This window comes from Oryzias melastigma, linkage group LG6, assembly GCF_002922805.2.
Source record: "Oryzias melastigma strain HK-1 linkage group LG6, ASM292280v2, whole genome shotgun sequence".
NCBI classification, from domain to species: domain Eukaryota; kingdom Metazoa; phylum Chordata; class Actinopteri; order Beloniformes; family Adrianichthyidae; genus Oryzias; species Oryzias melastigma.
Genome location: NC_050517.1, coordinates 16,580,502 through 16,595,638, shown reverse-complemented (window position 1 = coordinate 16,595,638; position 15,137 = coordinate 16,580,502). Strand labels below are relative to the sequence as shown.

Sequence of the window (15,137 nt, the reverse complement as noted above, 5' to 3'; positions counted from 1 at the left end):
CTCACAGACTGTATTTGAACTTGCATGCGGATGTAATTAGTCGGATAATTAACCTCTCTCCCTAAAGATGGGGGGGGTATTGTTCGCCTAGCAAAGATCTACAATCCGAGCATGATACTGGTATAACTATAATATCTCTCTAGCGTGAACAATTTTTCCAAACTCCTCTATCTGCCAACAGGGAAAGTAATCATGAGTTTTCAGAAGGAAACGCTTGGCTCACTCTCTTCTTTGTTTGGGCTAAATGAGGTCAAGGAAGGTCCAGCTTCTAATCCTGTTTAAAAGCCTGCAGCACAGTTGAACAAAAGAGTATTCCTCAGCTATGCTTTGAGCTGGAAAAATGTGTTTTTGACAAAAAGGGAAAAAACAATTTCCCTGTTTCAGTGAAGCTTTAAAATACTTTAATATTCCTACTTTAACATCATCTAGAGTGTTTTTAATTGTGACTTTAAAGACCCGCTTCATGGAAAACTGTGTTTTTGGTGTTTCTAACTTGTTCTTATAGAATTTTTTTTAATGATAGAGGACTTATAAAAAGAAAATCAAGCTCAAAATTATGTTTCTGGATATTTATTTGCCTATTCAATTTAAAAGTGGAGGAAAAAATACAGTTGTAAAAAGTCTGTCGCAGTGACGTAAGTCCATCCTGATACATCCACTAGCAGGCAAATAGATCATGTACGTCATCTGGCTGGACAGCTCCAATAGTGCTCGCCATTTTTGTTGCACCTGTAAAGCTAAGTTGGGGTTATAAGGGGCTGTAAGCTAGCAGGAGAGCCTGTAAATAGATGGATGATGGGAAATGGGGACGGGCTTACTCTACATCAACAGTTCTGCCCACAACTCGGAGGTGACTTACTGCCATTTATTTTATTTATTTATTTATTTAGAAATTCCCCACAATGTCACAGATTTGATTTTGTGTCTTATCAACCTTAAAAAATCTTGTGGTTTTCAGCTTTTCAGTAAATAAGAAAAAAAATCAGATGTTTACTGAAGTAAAGTTAATTTTTTATGATTTTGAGGACAACCTTTTAACAGGTAAAGAGTAGAATTCCATTTTTAGCCTGAGCTTTCGTTAAAATGTTTGTTAAGTGAAGAAAGAATAGTTTTCACTGTAAAATCTTGTCTCTGGCACTGAAAAAGCAACATTTGACTGACACAAAGGAATCAATGGCTTCAGATGGAAGTCGGCCCCCCTGAGGATTTAACTCCACACAGAAAATGTCACAACCTATGAGTGAAATGCTAAAGAAGACTGTTGCCGCTGCTACTTCCCTGTGCTTCAAATCCCTGCTGTGATCGGGTTCCTTAATTGTGGAAGTGTGTTTTTTTTTTTTTTTTAATCGCCTTTTTCCCCCTAGTGCCTTTTCCTGTGCATTTAGTCCAGGGGTCTGCAACCTATGGCTCTTCTATCCATTTATTGAGGCTCTCTAGCTATTGAGCTAATCGTTAGCTAATGCTAACATTTGAATAGATGATAGATTAGTTATTTAAGTTTTGTCCTTTCTGCTCAGATTTTTAACATGTCAAACAACTAAGCAAAAAAGTTCTGTAGAAATATTCTTGAAATTTGTGTTATTTGTTTATAGATAGTCAAATAAAAGTCGCCAAACATTGTTTTGTTTTGGTAAATTACACTAAAGTGGTTAAAGTTTTGAACAAATACAGCTTAAAATGATTGAAAATTAGTCTTTTGAGTTTTTTTTTTAATTGATTCTACTGAAGTCTTGTTTATATCTGAGAGTAAAAGGGAAAATTTATGGCGGCACACTGAAATCTTAATGTTAAAAACATAATATTTTTTTATGTTGCATTTTGAGTTTAAGTAAAGCTGCTGCAGCAGGATGACCATTTTGACACAGGGTGGGTTTTATTGTGCAATTCTGTCAAAAGTAAAATAAGTTACAGTTGTTTTTATATATAAACGGTTGTAATTTAATCCTTGTAATATTTAATATGCATTTATAAATCAATGTTTAATTGAAAAAAGCCATAAATGTGCATTTTTTTAAAAACAAAGTGAGACTTTGTGGCTCTTGTTGGGTTCTGGTCTGTAAGAAACGAGACCGAATGGCGAAACTTTGCAGACCCCTGATTTTGTCAAATCAAGGGGAACAATAACATGGCGAATGCCCGATCTTCTCTGCAGCCACTGTATTCCTGGAGTTTTGGAAAAGAAGAAGAGCTGAGCTGACATACGACTGGGATCTCATTGACTGGGAAGAAGAGGAGGTAATCCAGCTGGACCCTTGAGAACAAACTGTAAATCTGACGTCCTAATAATGAGGCTTGACTTGTTCACCAGGAGGAGCTGAGGCCTCAGTTTGAGGCCAAGTACTCCAGGAAGGAGAGGGTTAACCCGATTTCTGGCAAAGCGGAACCCTTCCAGCCCTTCTCGGACAAACTGAGCCGCCTCATGGTGTCCGTATCTGGAATATTCTTCATGGTAATTCCTTTGATCTTTGTGTAAGCAGTCCTTTTGAGATGGAGAGCTGGTTCACACCTTTTGTGCAGTGGTGTAGCAGTGCCCCCTACTGGGAAGAAGCATATTTGTTGACATTAGGTATTTATTTATTTATTTATTTTTGTTTTTATCTGCTTTGAACTAGAAGATTCTTTCTTCCCTTTCTCAGATTTCTCTGGTTTTAACCGCCGTGTTTGCTGTGGTCGTTTTCCGGCTTATTGCAATGGAGAAGTTTGCTTCCTTCAAATGGCATTTTGTTACGAAGAACTTGCAGTTTGCCACATCGGGCACCGGCGTCTGCCTCAACTTCATGATCATCATGTCTCTCAATGTGGTGGGTGTCTGGGCGGTCATCATCTGGCACATTAGCACTTCCTATCAAACTAAGAAAAAATCCTAAATCTGTCAGTACTGCTTTCTGTTTTTAACTTTTTCATTTTGACATTTACAAGCTCTTTTTACTCTGACAGGTTTATGAAAAAGTGGCCTATCTGCTGACTAATTTAGGTGAGCTTTTTTAAGATCTCCCCACTTGTGGGATAAGTGCAGAGTATTTACTTTGTTCCCGTCTCTGTCAGAGCACCCACGCACAGAGTCGGAATGGGAGAACAGCTTTTCTCTGAAAATGTTCCTGTTCCAGTTTGTGAATTTGAACAGCTCCACCTTCTACATCGCCTTTTTTCTTGGAAGGTACACCAGCTTCTCTTAACCGTGTACTTGTTAAAAAAAATAGATTGTGCGATATATCGTGATGCTTTATTTGGCGATACTTGTATCAATTTAAAATGCTGACATGGCGATTTTTTAATTAACTATTTATTACACCATGAATTTACTGGGTAAAAAGCTACTTGTATATTACATACAATTGTAGTGCTTAGCGTTGTGATCTTTAGTTAAACATTTATTACAATGAATTACAGTGAGATTCCTCAATAATCAACAACCACTTCACTTTGCTACTTGAAAAAAAACACAAATTGCAAAATGAAGTAACTAAGGGATTATATAATTTTGCTTCTTCCCACTCAAGTAATCAATGAAACTCTACTTGACTTTAGTTATTTATTACTATATTTAGTGAATCAAATGTGGCACAAGTGTGTCTTTGTTTTTATTCGTTTGGGTTTTTATTCTCTAATCGATGGATTTCTGTAAAAAAAGTTTGTTTGTTTTTTTGTCCTGCATTTTCCACAATCTATCCTTGAAATAAACAAGATCAATCAAATCAATCAAATTAATATTCAGGCAGAGTTTTTTCTAAGTCATACTCTTTAAAAAAAAAAAAGAAAAATCATTCCAGTACAGCCTGTTCACGATACATATCGTATTGCAATCTGGGTATTGCGATGTGTCTCGTATTGCCAGATTCTTCCTGTTTGTCTTCTAAGTGTCCTTTCTTTTCTCAGCAAGTTTCTTTTGATAACTGAATTCAGCGCCTGTTTGTTTGCCCAGGTTTGCTGGCAGGCCTGGAAAATACAATAAACTCTTTAATCGATGGAGGCTGGAGGAGGTGAGTGCAATTAGCCGTCAGAATAAGTCTGTAATCATATCAGCATCACCCGTGCTGATTACTACTCTCTAAATTTGGGTGTATTTATGTAACCGAGCAATTTGTCTCCCTGCTAATCTTCTTTTTGTCAGTGCGCATCATTTATCCTCCTCCTAATTATGGAAAATAGTCAGTTTAATGATTTGAAAACAGAATAGAACAGTTGAACTTGCTCATTTGCTCTCTCAAACTTTGTATTATCACTCATTCTCCAGTTGTTTGTTATTGAAATGTGTGGGTTTTTTTTTTTTTTTTCCAGTGCCATCCAAGCGGTTGTCTGATTGATCTGTGCCTGCAAATGGGGGTGATCATGTTCTTCAAACAGATCTGGAACAACTTCATGGAGCTTGGTTATCCGTGAGTTACACATCATTATGACAGAATGTGTAATAGAGTTCAATACATCACTGAGAATGAGCTTATTTCGAATGGAAAAAAATACTTTTTTGTGCAGAAAAATCATTGTTCAAAGATAGTTTCTTTGATTTGACGGTTGAGTTTGCGCATTCTCAGTTTGCTGCAGAACTGGTGGTCCCGTCGGAAGATCAAGAAAGGAGGTGGTGGTGGGCAGAATGTGGAGAGTAAAAGTCAGCTTCCACAGTGGGACAAAGACTGGAATCTGCAGCCGATGAACGCTCACGGGCTGGTGGATGAATACCTTGAAATGGGTAATTCTTCTTCGCCTTTCTCTGCTGTGTTTGACCGACATTTTAAACAGAAGTGTGACTCACAGTGTTTTGTTTTGATTTCTTCTGCAGTTCTCCAGTTTGGTTTCACCACCATCTTTGTCGCAGCGTTCCCTCTGGCTCCCTTCCTTGCTCTGCTCAACAACATCATTGAAATCCGTCTGGATGCCTACAAATTTGTCACTCAGTGGAGGAGACCCATGCCGGCCAGAGCTACTGATATAGGTTTCTCCATCGCTCCACTGTCTATTCTGTAGAAGGACAAATTCCATCCCATGTCGATACAATATGTATTGCGATACACATCTCACAATACATATTGTATCGTGATGTGTGTAATGCGATTCAATGTGCATTGTAAAAGGCATCACGATTTATCCAAGACTATGCCAGAACAATTTTTTTGTTGCTAAAGTTCTGTGCATGCCTCGCTGCGCAGCTGCACTGCTTCACTCATTCTTATCTGAGCCACTGCGAAGCCCTGCAATCCATGTTTATATATCATACTGGTGGCGCATGTCTAATAACAACAAAAACTACGAGGGTGACTTAATATTTAACACAAGCTGCTACTCGCAAGATCTTCTTTTGTTTTAGTGCGTTGTAGAGCTGCTCAAAGAAGCTAAGCTAGCAGTCAGGGGTTTAGATGGAAAACAATAGTAAAGATGCTCATAAATAATGAATTTAATATAATCTTGTCAGCATTTTAAATCCATAAAAGTATCGTCAAATGCAATATCACGATATATCCCCAAATTAAATATAAAGATATATCGACAAAAAAAATATAGCAATACATTGGCGATTGAAATATCACAGTATCGTCAAATGATATATCATGAAGTATTGACAAAAGAAATATCACTATATATCACCAAATGAAATACCACGAAATATTGCCAAATGAAATATCACAATATTTTACCAAATCAAATATCATGATTTATCGCCAAATTAAATATCACAATATTTTGCCAAATTAAATATCACGAAATATTGTCAATTTAATTATCATGAAAGATCACCAAATGACATTTCACGATATATGGTCAAATGAAATATCACGATATATCGCTAAATGAAATATCACGATACATGGTCAAATTAAATATCACGATATATCGCTAAATGAAATATCACGATATATGGTCAAATGAAATATCACGATATATCGCTAAATGAAATATCACGATACATTTCCAAATGAAATATCACGAAATATTGTCAATTGAATTATCATGAAAGATCACAATATATGGCCAAAAGAAATTTTACGAAATATTGTCAGTTAAATTATCACGGTATATCACTAAACGAAATATCATGATATATGGTCAAATGAAATATCACAATGTTTGGCCAAATGAAATATCACAATATATTGTTAAATTAAATATTACTATATTTCATTGAAATATATCATGATATATGACCAAATGAAATATCACGATATATCATTAAATTAAATATCACGATATATCATTAAAGGAAATATCACAATATATCATTAAAGGAAATATCACGATATATCGCTGAATCTCTTTCCCCTACACACCTAATAAATATAAAATCAGGTGTAAAAACATTCAGCAAAAAAAGTTTTTTTTGTTTTTGTTTTTAACCTTACAAGTTGGAATCATCTGTACGACCTTCCTTTGCTCTAATTCAATCTCGATTTTATTTTCTATCAATTCAGTTTGCAAACTAATGGTGTATTTTTTTTTTATTTCGTTGATTTTGAATCTCCACAATTTAAAGAAGGAGCCCTTTTTTCATCAATAGCATATTGTGGTGTCTTAAGATAATGCATGCTGTGGAGATGAATACGCCTCTCTGACTCCTTCTGTGAGACCATATGCTGCACCTCATGTCTCATCAGCCCACATCCCTATATGACAACAAACACCCTCCTCCAACGGTGCCGTGATAATAGATGCACTTCTTTATGTGTCGCACAATTAAACAAAGCGTGCATCCTGAAACGTTCTGCAGCAGGGCGACAAAAGCCAATCACACAGACATGAAAAGCTGACATTTAAATATATTGACAACTAAAAATTAAATACAGAAATTAATAAAAAAAACTAAAGTCATCAGACTATTTTTAATGAGAATCGATTGTATTCTTGTAGTTTAGCCTGCTGGAAAATTAATTAAAAACAAAACCATGAAAATCATCAGTGTGACAATAAAAGGGTAAAAGAACAGCTCTCTTTTTTTTCTTCAGTGACCTTGTGGCTGTTGATGAATTTTCACACATAAATGGTTTAATATCCCACAGAGAGTTCATGTTTCATCCTGAAGACCCGCCAGGTTTAAACTCATGACTTTCATGCTCATTGTTCTCAGTTTTTTGCAGGGACTGATTGCTGTGTTTCTTGTGTTCCAGGTATCTGGCATGGCATTTTGGAGGGGATCGGCGTGCTGGCTGTCATTACCAACGCCTTCGTCATTGCCATCACCTCTGACTACATCCCCCGCTTTGTTTATGCCTTCAAATACGGCCCCTGCATGGACAAGGGACACCACCACGAGAATGAGTGTGTGAAACGCCCAGGATTTTACTTTATCTGCGCTGAAAGCTTGTATTCCAGCATGTCTGTTCTTTCCAGGTGCCTGCAAGGCTACGTGAACAGCAGCCTGTCTGTGTTTGATATGTGGGAGGTGAAGAACACCAGTCAGTCCAGATACTGCAGGTACAGAGATTACAGAGCGCCACCCTGGAGCTCAGTACCCTACGAGTTTACCCTGCAGTTTTGGCACGTCCTGGCTGCCAGGCTGGCATTCATCATCGTCTTTGAGGTTTGTCACCGCATGCAACTAAATCATAATCCGCTTTTAATATTTTTAGATTATTTTTAATTACAACCCTTAAGCTCTCAGGGGATTTTGTATTCTTAAATACAACTTCCCCAAAAGTGCAAAATTTGATTTTGATGTTTTTTTATGAGGCAAATACTCTGGATTATGTCTCCTCTTTGCAGCACCTGGTGTTTGGGATCAAGTCGTTTATAGCATACCTCATTCCAGACATGCCCAAGGATCTGTGCGATCGCATGAGAAGGGAGAAGTACCTGATGCAGGAGATGATGTACGAAGCAGAACTCGAGCATCTCCAAAAGGAGAGGAAGAAGAACGGGAGGCAATATCACCACGAGTGGCCTTAGCTTTGTCCTCACGCGTCCTCTACCAGCCGCTTATCGCTCCGCTCACAGGCACATAAACGCTTATTTTTACGTTTTCTCAGCTTCGAGAGTCTAGCTTGTCGATTCTCTGCACCAAAGACAACCTCCTGAGATCCCCCCCCAGCGGTCTGGCTTCAGTCCGAGCTCTGACTACAAAGTTCTCCCCGGCCATCTGTCCCACGTCCTCGTTTCTGCTCCACCCAGCCCGGTCTCTCACCTGCCTCCTTCCATCCACCAGGATGCTCTCGGCTCTGTGCTGCGTCACAGCTTCAGCGGGAAAATCTTTGCAATTCGTAATGTTTACTATGCAGATCAAGGGCTGCAGATCACCGCTCTCTCTCACCCCCCCCCCACACACACACACACACACCCCTGCACTGTGTGTGGCAGCTAGCACTTTGTTTTAACTCTGCAGCGTTGCAGCCCACAGCATGGACAGCATCAGCAGCGCTGTTGTCACAGCAACCGTGGCACTAAAGTTTTTGTTTGTTTGTTTCTGGTGACGATAAAACTATTCTTCTAGAGTTCCTATATATTGCTGTTGAAGCATGCTGATCGATGTCTGCAGGTGTTTCATTAGCACAAAAAAAAAAAAACTACTTCCACAGCATCAATCATGGAGGATGTTGACATCCATCCAGTGCTTTTGATTAAGAGTTTGCATGGTAATGCTGTTTTGTACCTTTTGATAGACAAAGTCTTGACGCCGGGTTTACTTGTGTGTGTGTGTGTGTTTTCTCTGCTTCTGCTGGGTTTGACCGTCTGGAGGAAATGTGAGCTTTAGTGAAATTTGATTGTGCCTACAGTCTTAACAATGTGATTGCACTCCACAGTTGTGTCACCGACATCACATGTGCCCCGTGTTGTGCAGCACGTGATCTCAATGCAAGAAATGTTTTTCTCTCTCTGGTCTTACTTCATCTGATCTGCTGCAAACTCTTTTGTAAGGATTTGGATGTGGGTCACACCACGATCTCTACGAAGGTCTGTGGTTTCAGTAATGCGACTCCGCCGTACACTCGCCTGGCAACAGTCACAGATCCGCTCTTCCGTTCTGCTTCTCTGTTTTACATTTGCTGCTGGAAGCTCCAGAGTGTGGTTGAAACAGTATTGGAAATGCTTGTGGCTTGGATGTTTCAAACGTGCAAATACCTCCACTGTCCCTCACTACACAAATATTTATGCTTCTGTTTTAGTTTTTATTAAACAGTCAGGAGCAGATCTCTGCACACTCCGATGGAAAGTGGTGTCACGAAGTTGTGTTGGATTCGCATTTAATTTTGAAATTCTTTGGTCAGTAATTAGTAAAGTTTGGCTGGCATTCATGTGTGAGACTAAAACTGTGTCGATTCTAAAGTCACCGCTCCCATCATCTTTTGATCTATTGCAAAAGCGTTTCCAGTTCTTTTAATTATAATTATGCCAAAATAACAAAAAAAAAAATGTCACTTTATGGGACATAGTTTCTGTAGAGCGGCAGTAGTTCATCATAAATTGACCTCTGAGTTGTGGGCGAGACGTTTGGCGCGGAATAAGCCCACCATCCATCTGTTTACACGCTGCTAGCTTACAGCCCTGCACAACATCAGCCTAACATTAGCGGTGCAACAAAAATGGCGAGCAATTTCGGAGACGTACATGATGTAGTCATCTGCAAGTGGATGTCTCACAGCGTTTTTCCGCCTGCTCCTGATTCACGATTTGAACTCTAAATGATCACACTAATAATGAGAGGCTTTTGTGTTTCCTTTATAAACACAATAGTCGATTGAAATGTGAATAAATATAAACAAAATAATGAAAAATGACTGACATCAGTGCAATGAATGCACAATGTTTAGCATAAATGTGTGTTTTCTTCTTTAGTATGATTTTTTTTTTACTTGTGTTACATATAAATGTCAAAGTAACACCCACATTTCTCAGGTGTCCTTGGAATGTTTAAAAGCGATCAACTTTTTATCATATTTTCTAAAATGCAGTTAGAAATAATCCTGCTTATTTTAGATAGACACTTTTGCACTCTAGTGCTTTTGCATGACTTTTAGTTACACCCACACCCACAAAAAAGAAAACAAAAAGAAAGAAAGCATGGTTGACACTTTATTTATGTATGGACAGTTTTTTTTTTAATTATTAGATCAGAAACTCCTGCTGTAAAGACCCGCTGCACACTGTAAGCTGCAGGCTGGCAAACGCCTCTTTGTGCTCGTTCTCAGTTCATCCACTCATCAGTTGTTTCTACACTGCAGCACTTAGGCAGCCTCTTTTCTTCCCTTGTTATGTGAACACGGAAAATCTATGCATGCTGTTATCCTGGAGTGCTTCTTCATTTTGAACAGATGCAGCTGTAAATGTACTGGTACATTTGTACTGTAGAGTATGCATGTCCTAACACCTGCTTTTGACTTAAATAACTTTTGTAAAGTTGTTAACACATCTTAAAACATATCAAACATACTCTTTTTTTCTGTAATGTTCAGATATGATAGTGGGCACATGATGTGTTTAAGCAGGACTTTATACTGTTGAAATAGTTTATTCACGTGTCAGAAAGTGATGATACGTGTCTTTTACCTGACATGTTGTGTCAAGTTGAGCCCTTTTTTTTTGCAACCCTGTTCTGTTTTATAGCAAAACCCTGAAAGTTTAGTACTTTTGAAAAGTTGTGGGCTCCAATATCTTTTGATACATGAAAAATATTTTTTCATGTAGAAAATCCTTTAAAGGTAGTCAACTGTAATTACTTTTTCAGCTTCCTAAAAGTATTTTCTGTCACATTAAAGCTGGTTTATGGAATTATTTATTTTGACTTTTGAATGAAATCAGAAAAAATAGAAACAATTGAAATTTACTAAAAATGGACAAGAATTGACCAAATATATGTATAAAATAAAATATTTAAAAGGTTTTTTATTATTTTGTTCAAATTTCAGTTACAGTTTAAAAAAAGTTCTTTTTCTCCTCCTGGTCTCCAAAACTCACTAAGAGGCTTCAGGTGAGCACAGATCTCTTGATACGTCTGAATTCAGTCTCATTAATAAAATTATAAAACACAAATGATCTACTTTATAATATAATATGGGTTGAATTTATAAACTGACATAATTAAAAAGGATAAATTAAACTGTATCTGACTCTACAGATCATATTTTAAAAACTATTTAGAGTTACTGTTGAAATTCTGCAAAAAGATTGTTAAAAACTGCTTTAAGAAATTACAATAAAGTTAGATTTTTTTTTTGAAGAAATTTATTTTATTTTTTTTTATTTTTATTTTTTTTTTAGCTTGTCGAGGCTTCTCCAGCAGATTAACCTCCCCCCTCCTGGAATTTAACTTCTTTTGTTAAAAGATAATTCACCCATAAGAGCTGAGGTCTTTAACCTTAGCAGATATACTCCATGTTAAGAATGAATGATTAAAGGACTTCGAGTGTCTAAGCTGATCCATTTTTCTCATTATTTCTTGATTTGATTCCATCATCTCACTAATACTAATGCAGCACAGTTGTGGGATGGGGTTTCTTGTGCTTTCTTTCTGGCAATAGCACATAGGATTTACACTATAGTAGTAATAATGATCTTGTGCATATCAGAGAGTGTAGCTGTCTGGTCTGGGGGGTTAAGTTTTCAGTCGTGTGTCATGCCTCCTAATAGGATTAATGTGGAAGCACAGTGGATAACTGAATAATAAGATATGACTCATGAACTATCAATTACATTGTTTACTTAATTCCTGTTTACATGTTTAAACACTGAAATGTATAAATATACTGCAACATGAATTTATTTGGATATCCCTCTTTTCTGTAATAAATCATGGATTGTATCTTTTAAAGTAAATGGCTTTTCTGATTTTTTTTTTTTTTCTAGATGGAATTTTTCTTTTTTATGGGTTTTCAAATGAAAGCATGCAGAAGGCCACCCTTGGGCAAACTCTGTTTATTTTTTCCAACTTGTTATTATCATAAACCACAATCCCTTTTGCCAAATCGTGCTCATGAAAGATCAGATCAGGTTTCTATAACGAGCCCACTATTTGACGCTGCTATACTTTCCGACCACAATATTGAATTTTATGACAGTCCTGCCCAGCTGCTTTTCCATGCGTGTCACCTCAGCAAACACAAGTCTTCATTTTTTAGAACAAGGTCTAAACATTCCTGGATGTGGCTTACTTTCAGTTCTGATGATAGATATTTCATGTTTTAACTGTTCTCTTTGTCAAGTCGCCCACGCTGAGATCTTTCCTTTCAACTCCCCGACTACCAGATGTTACGTAACAGCCGAGCGACAAGGATTTCATTGTTGAATCCGAGGAAAGACAGATGACACATCTTCATCTTGAAATGTTGCAGCTCTGTCGGAGGCAAAACGTTAGTGGAAATCCAGGCAAAATATTCAAATAGTTCAATTAAAATACTGCATACTTTTTGTTCAGTTTGCCTCATTCTAGAAAAAATCTATAAATCTAGAGAGAGAGTTTTTAAATAAAAAAAAAAAGAAAAAAATGCGCATAAAGAAAGCTGTTTCCAGCGGAGCCTCACATCATGCTGCCGTTAGTGGGTTTTTCTGCAGGGCAGCAGTACAGTAAAGCCTTTGTGTCACTCTTCCACTAAAACAACAGGAGCAGTTCAACCACAGCCTCAAATATCCGTAAATGTAACCACTCTTCCATCTCTGAGAAGGCGATGGATTGATAGATGGAATGATGGCGTCTACATTTATGGTGGAAATCATTTGTGGGCCTTGGGAGTCCGACCTCACCGGTGTGTAAACAGGACAGCCAGCAGAGAATGACCACTAGAGGACAATGGAGTCACAAAAATTACGCCCACAAAGGTAGAACTCACAACAGTGATAACACAAGGGGGGATTTGCATACATTTTCCTCAAGATGTTCCAACAACCTCAAAAATATTTCAGCTTTTAAACTAAATCTTGGTATTTTTTCTCTATGGAGGTAAGTATAAACATGCTAAATTACAGCCGTCAACACAATAGTGCAATCACAAGCCAATAAGTGTCAAATCTGATCCCCTTTCTGCCACCCCTATTATTATAGTTTAGAGAATGTTCTGTTAATGCAAGAAAAAAATGTTTTTCTGCACACATGAATACAGCTTTGTGCACAGCTGCTGCTGAAGACAGATGAGCTGACCTGAGAAAATCTCCCACACTCAGAAGCAGCTCCCTTGAACTGCTATAGATAGTTTGATTGATGAAGGAAGTGACACCAAAGGGAGAAAGAAACCCAGCTGCCCTGCAGCAGCAGAATTCTAATGAGCAGAATCAGTGTGCTACCTAAGGGAAAAATATTTAGGATTGTTTTTTTTTCATGAAATATTTGTATTTTTTCAGATATATGCTGGGGTAATAAAATATTTAACGGTGTGTGTGAATAAATATGGGACACTGGGAGAAGAATTTGTTCATTTTTATACATTTCTAGCAAAATAGAGGTCTTAAAAAAGATTTTCTGCTCTTCCACTTTAATCAATTTATAAAAAGTTTTGGATTTGTTACCAAGAAGGTTTTTTACCCCCCCAAAATTTACTTTTTTTTTATCCTCACATGCATTTCTGTAAAATACTTCTCCCAAAAGACTCCAGTTTTTAATGCCTCATCTGGTGCCTTAACTGGAGACTCCCTGTTTACATACTCAACCTGTGACCTTTTTGCAGAGTGGAAAAAGCTGCTCCCTTTCACATCATGACGACTGGTTCCCCATTCTCTGTTACTTCCCTAAAAAACATACATCTGTTCATCACTTAACCCTCTTTGTTGTTGCATTTTGCTGGTGTTGTATTACCTTTGCACTCGTGTCCTTTCACATTTTTTTTTAAATGATGTTGCTTTGATTTTAAGTGTGTTTTTTGTTGTTTGTATTGTTGTTTTTTTACCCTTTTTGTAGGAATCAAGGAGCAGATTCATGGTATGTAACATCTGCTGATGGGGAGTTTTCTATAGAGATTACAGTCCAGTGTGAGCAAACAAAAGAAAAGAAATGTAACAACAAACACGTGTTTAGATCTGATTTTGTCTGGAGATGATTAACAAACTCACAGCAGCGTCTTGTATAGGACTTGCACGGATGGAAATCGCTGTAACGGTTGTAAATTCTGGCGGTAAAGAGCCTCCAGACTTGAGGTTGACGTTTGCTTTCATCAGAGCAGCTCCACATAATTAGTCTGTCTGAGGTATCATGAGAAAAAAGTATCCGGTGTGCAGTTTTGAATATTTATACACGACCTTAAGGTCCCGTGGTTGATGAGGCTCTTCTCTGTGAACAGCTGGTGAGAGTGTGGGCTATGAAAACAAGATCAGCTGTGAGTCATGTTTGTTTGGAAGGCAAAACTGTAAGAATGGTGAAGGAAAAATATACTTCTGAAAGGTTTTAGTGCCATGATACACATGCTGGGACAAACAACTTATGTAAGGCTAATGAAATGTATAGCAGATACAATTTGCAGAGCAGAAAGTCACTGATTTTTTTTTTTTATAAAGTGTTAATGCTGTGCATTTAAGGGTAACAAATCACAGTGATCAAGTGTGGTGTTCCTTGAAGGAAAAATGATACTGCATGTGGTATTTTGACTCAATGTAATTAAAATTCACAGAGAGTGTGAGCTAGCTCCACGTCTCAACAGCTTCCCACTCAGCCTGCATTTGACATTAGGCGTTCTAAGGTTTTATAGGCTATTTTGGAGTTTAGCCGATGTTTTAGCGACATGCTAGCTATTTACACTAAATTAGACATTTTTTTCAAGTTTTTTTTTTTTAGGAAAATTTGGTAATTAGCGAATATTTTAGCAACATGCTAGTTGTTTTGGCTAATTTTTCATTAGATCTACTGAGATTTTCTAGGCTATTTTTTAATTTTTTCAATTGGGGTGGCCGAGGTGGAGCTGTACAGCGGCCGTCTCCTCATCGGAAGATTGTGGGTTCGATTTCTGTCTTTCTCGCCCATCTGTTGATTTTGGGCAGCAGGACACTGAACCCCAGATTGCCTCTGGTGGAAGGTTGGCACCAGTGTTCGGCGGAGTGTGTGAATGGGTCTGTGACTGCAAAGCGCTTTGGACCTTCAAGGAAGGTAATAAAGCGGTATAAGTATATGCCATTACCATTTATTTTGGAGATTAGCAAATGCTTTAGCTACATGCTAGCTGTTTTGGCTAGACCTTTTTTCCCCCATTTTTTAAGCAAATTTGGCAATTAGCTAAGACTTTAGCAACGTGCTAGCTGTT

The 15,137-nt window shown here is 37.7% G+C and overlaps 1 protein-coding gene across 3 annotated transcripts in view; it reads left to right on the top strand.

The window, feature by feature from the left end:
• Positions 1-12,382, top strand: part of ano3 (anoctamin 3) — a 45,183-nt gene extending 32,801 nt beyond the window's left edge. For all 3 annotated transcript variants that reach the window (XM_036212327.1, XM_036212328.1, XM_024281750.2), the window contains 12 exons: positions 2,153-2,235; positions 2,309-2,449; positions 2,637-2,801; positions 2,938-2,974; positions 3,046-3,157; positions 3,923-3,980; positions 4,279-4,376; positions 4,533-4,687; positions 4,778-4,930; positions 7,095-7,245; positions 7,318-7,507; positions 7,690-12,382. In XM_036212327.1, coding sequence (XP_036068220.1) covers positions 2,153-2,235; positions 2,309-2,449; positions 2,637-2,801; positions 2,938-2,974; positions 3,046-3,157; positions 3,923-3,980; positions 4,279-4,376; positions 4,533-4,687; positions 4,778-4,930; positions 7,095-7,245; positions 7,318-7,507; positions 7,690-7,872 — 1,526 coding nt within the window. In that variant the 3' untranslated portion in view covers positions 7,873-12,382. The remainder of the gene's footprint in view (positions 1-2,152; positions 2,236-2,308; positions 2,450-2,636; positions 2,802-2,937; positions 2,975-3,045; positions 3,158-3,922; positions 3,981-4,278; positions 4,377-4,532; positions 4,688-4,777; positions 4,931-7,094; positions 7,246-7,317; positions 7,508-7,689) is intronic.
• The last annotated feature ends 2,755 nt before the right edge of the window (positions 12,383-15,137 follow it).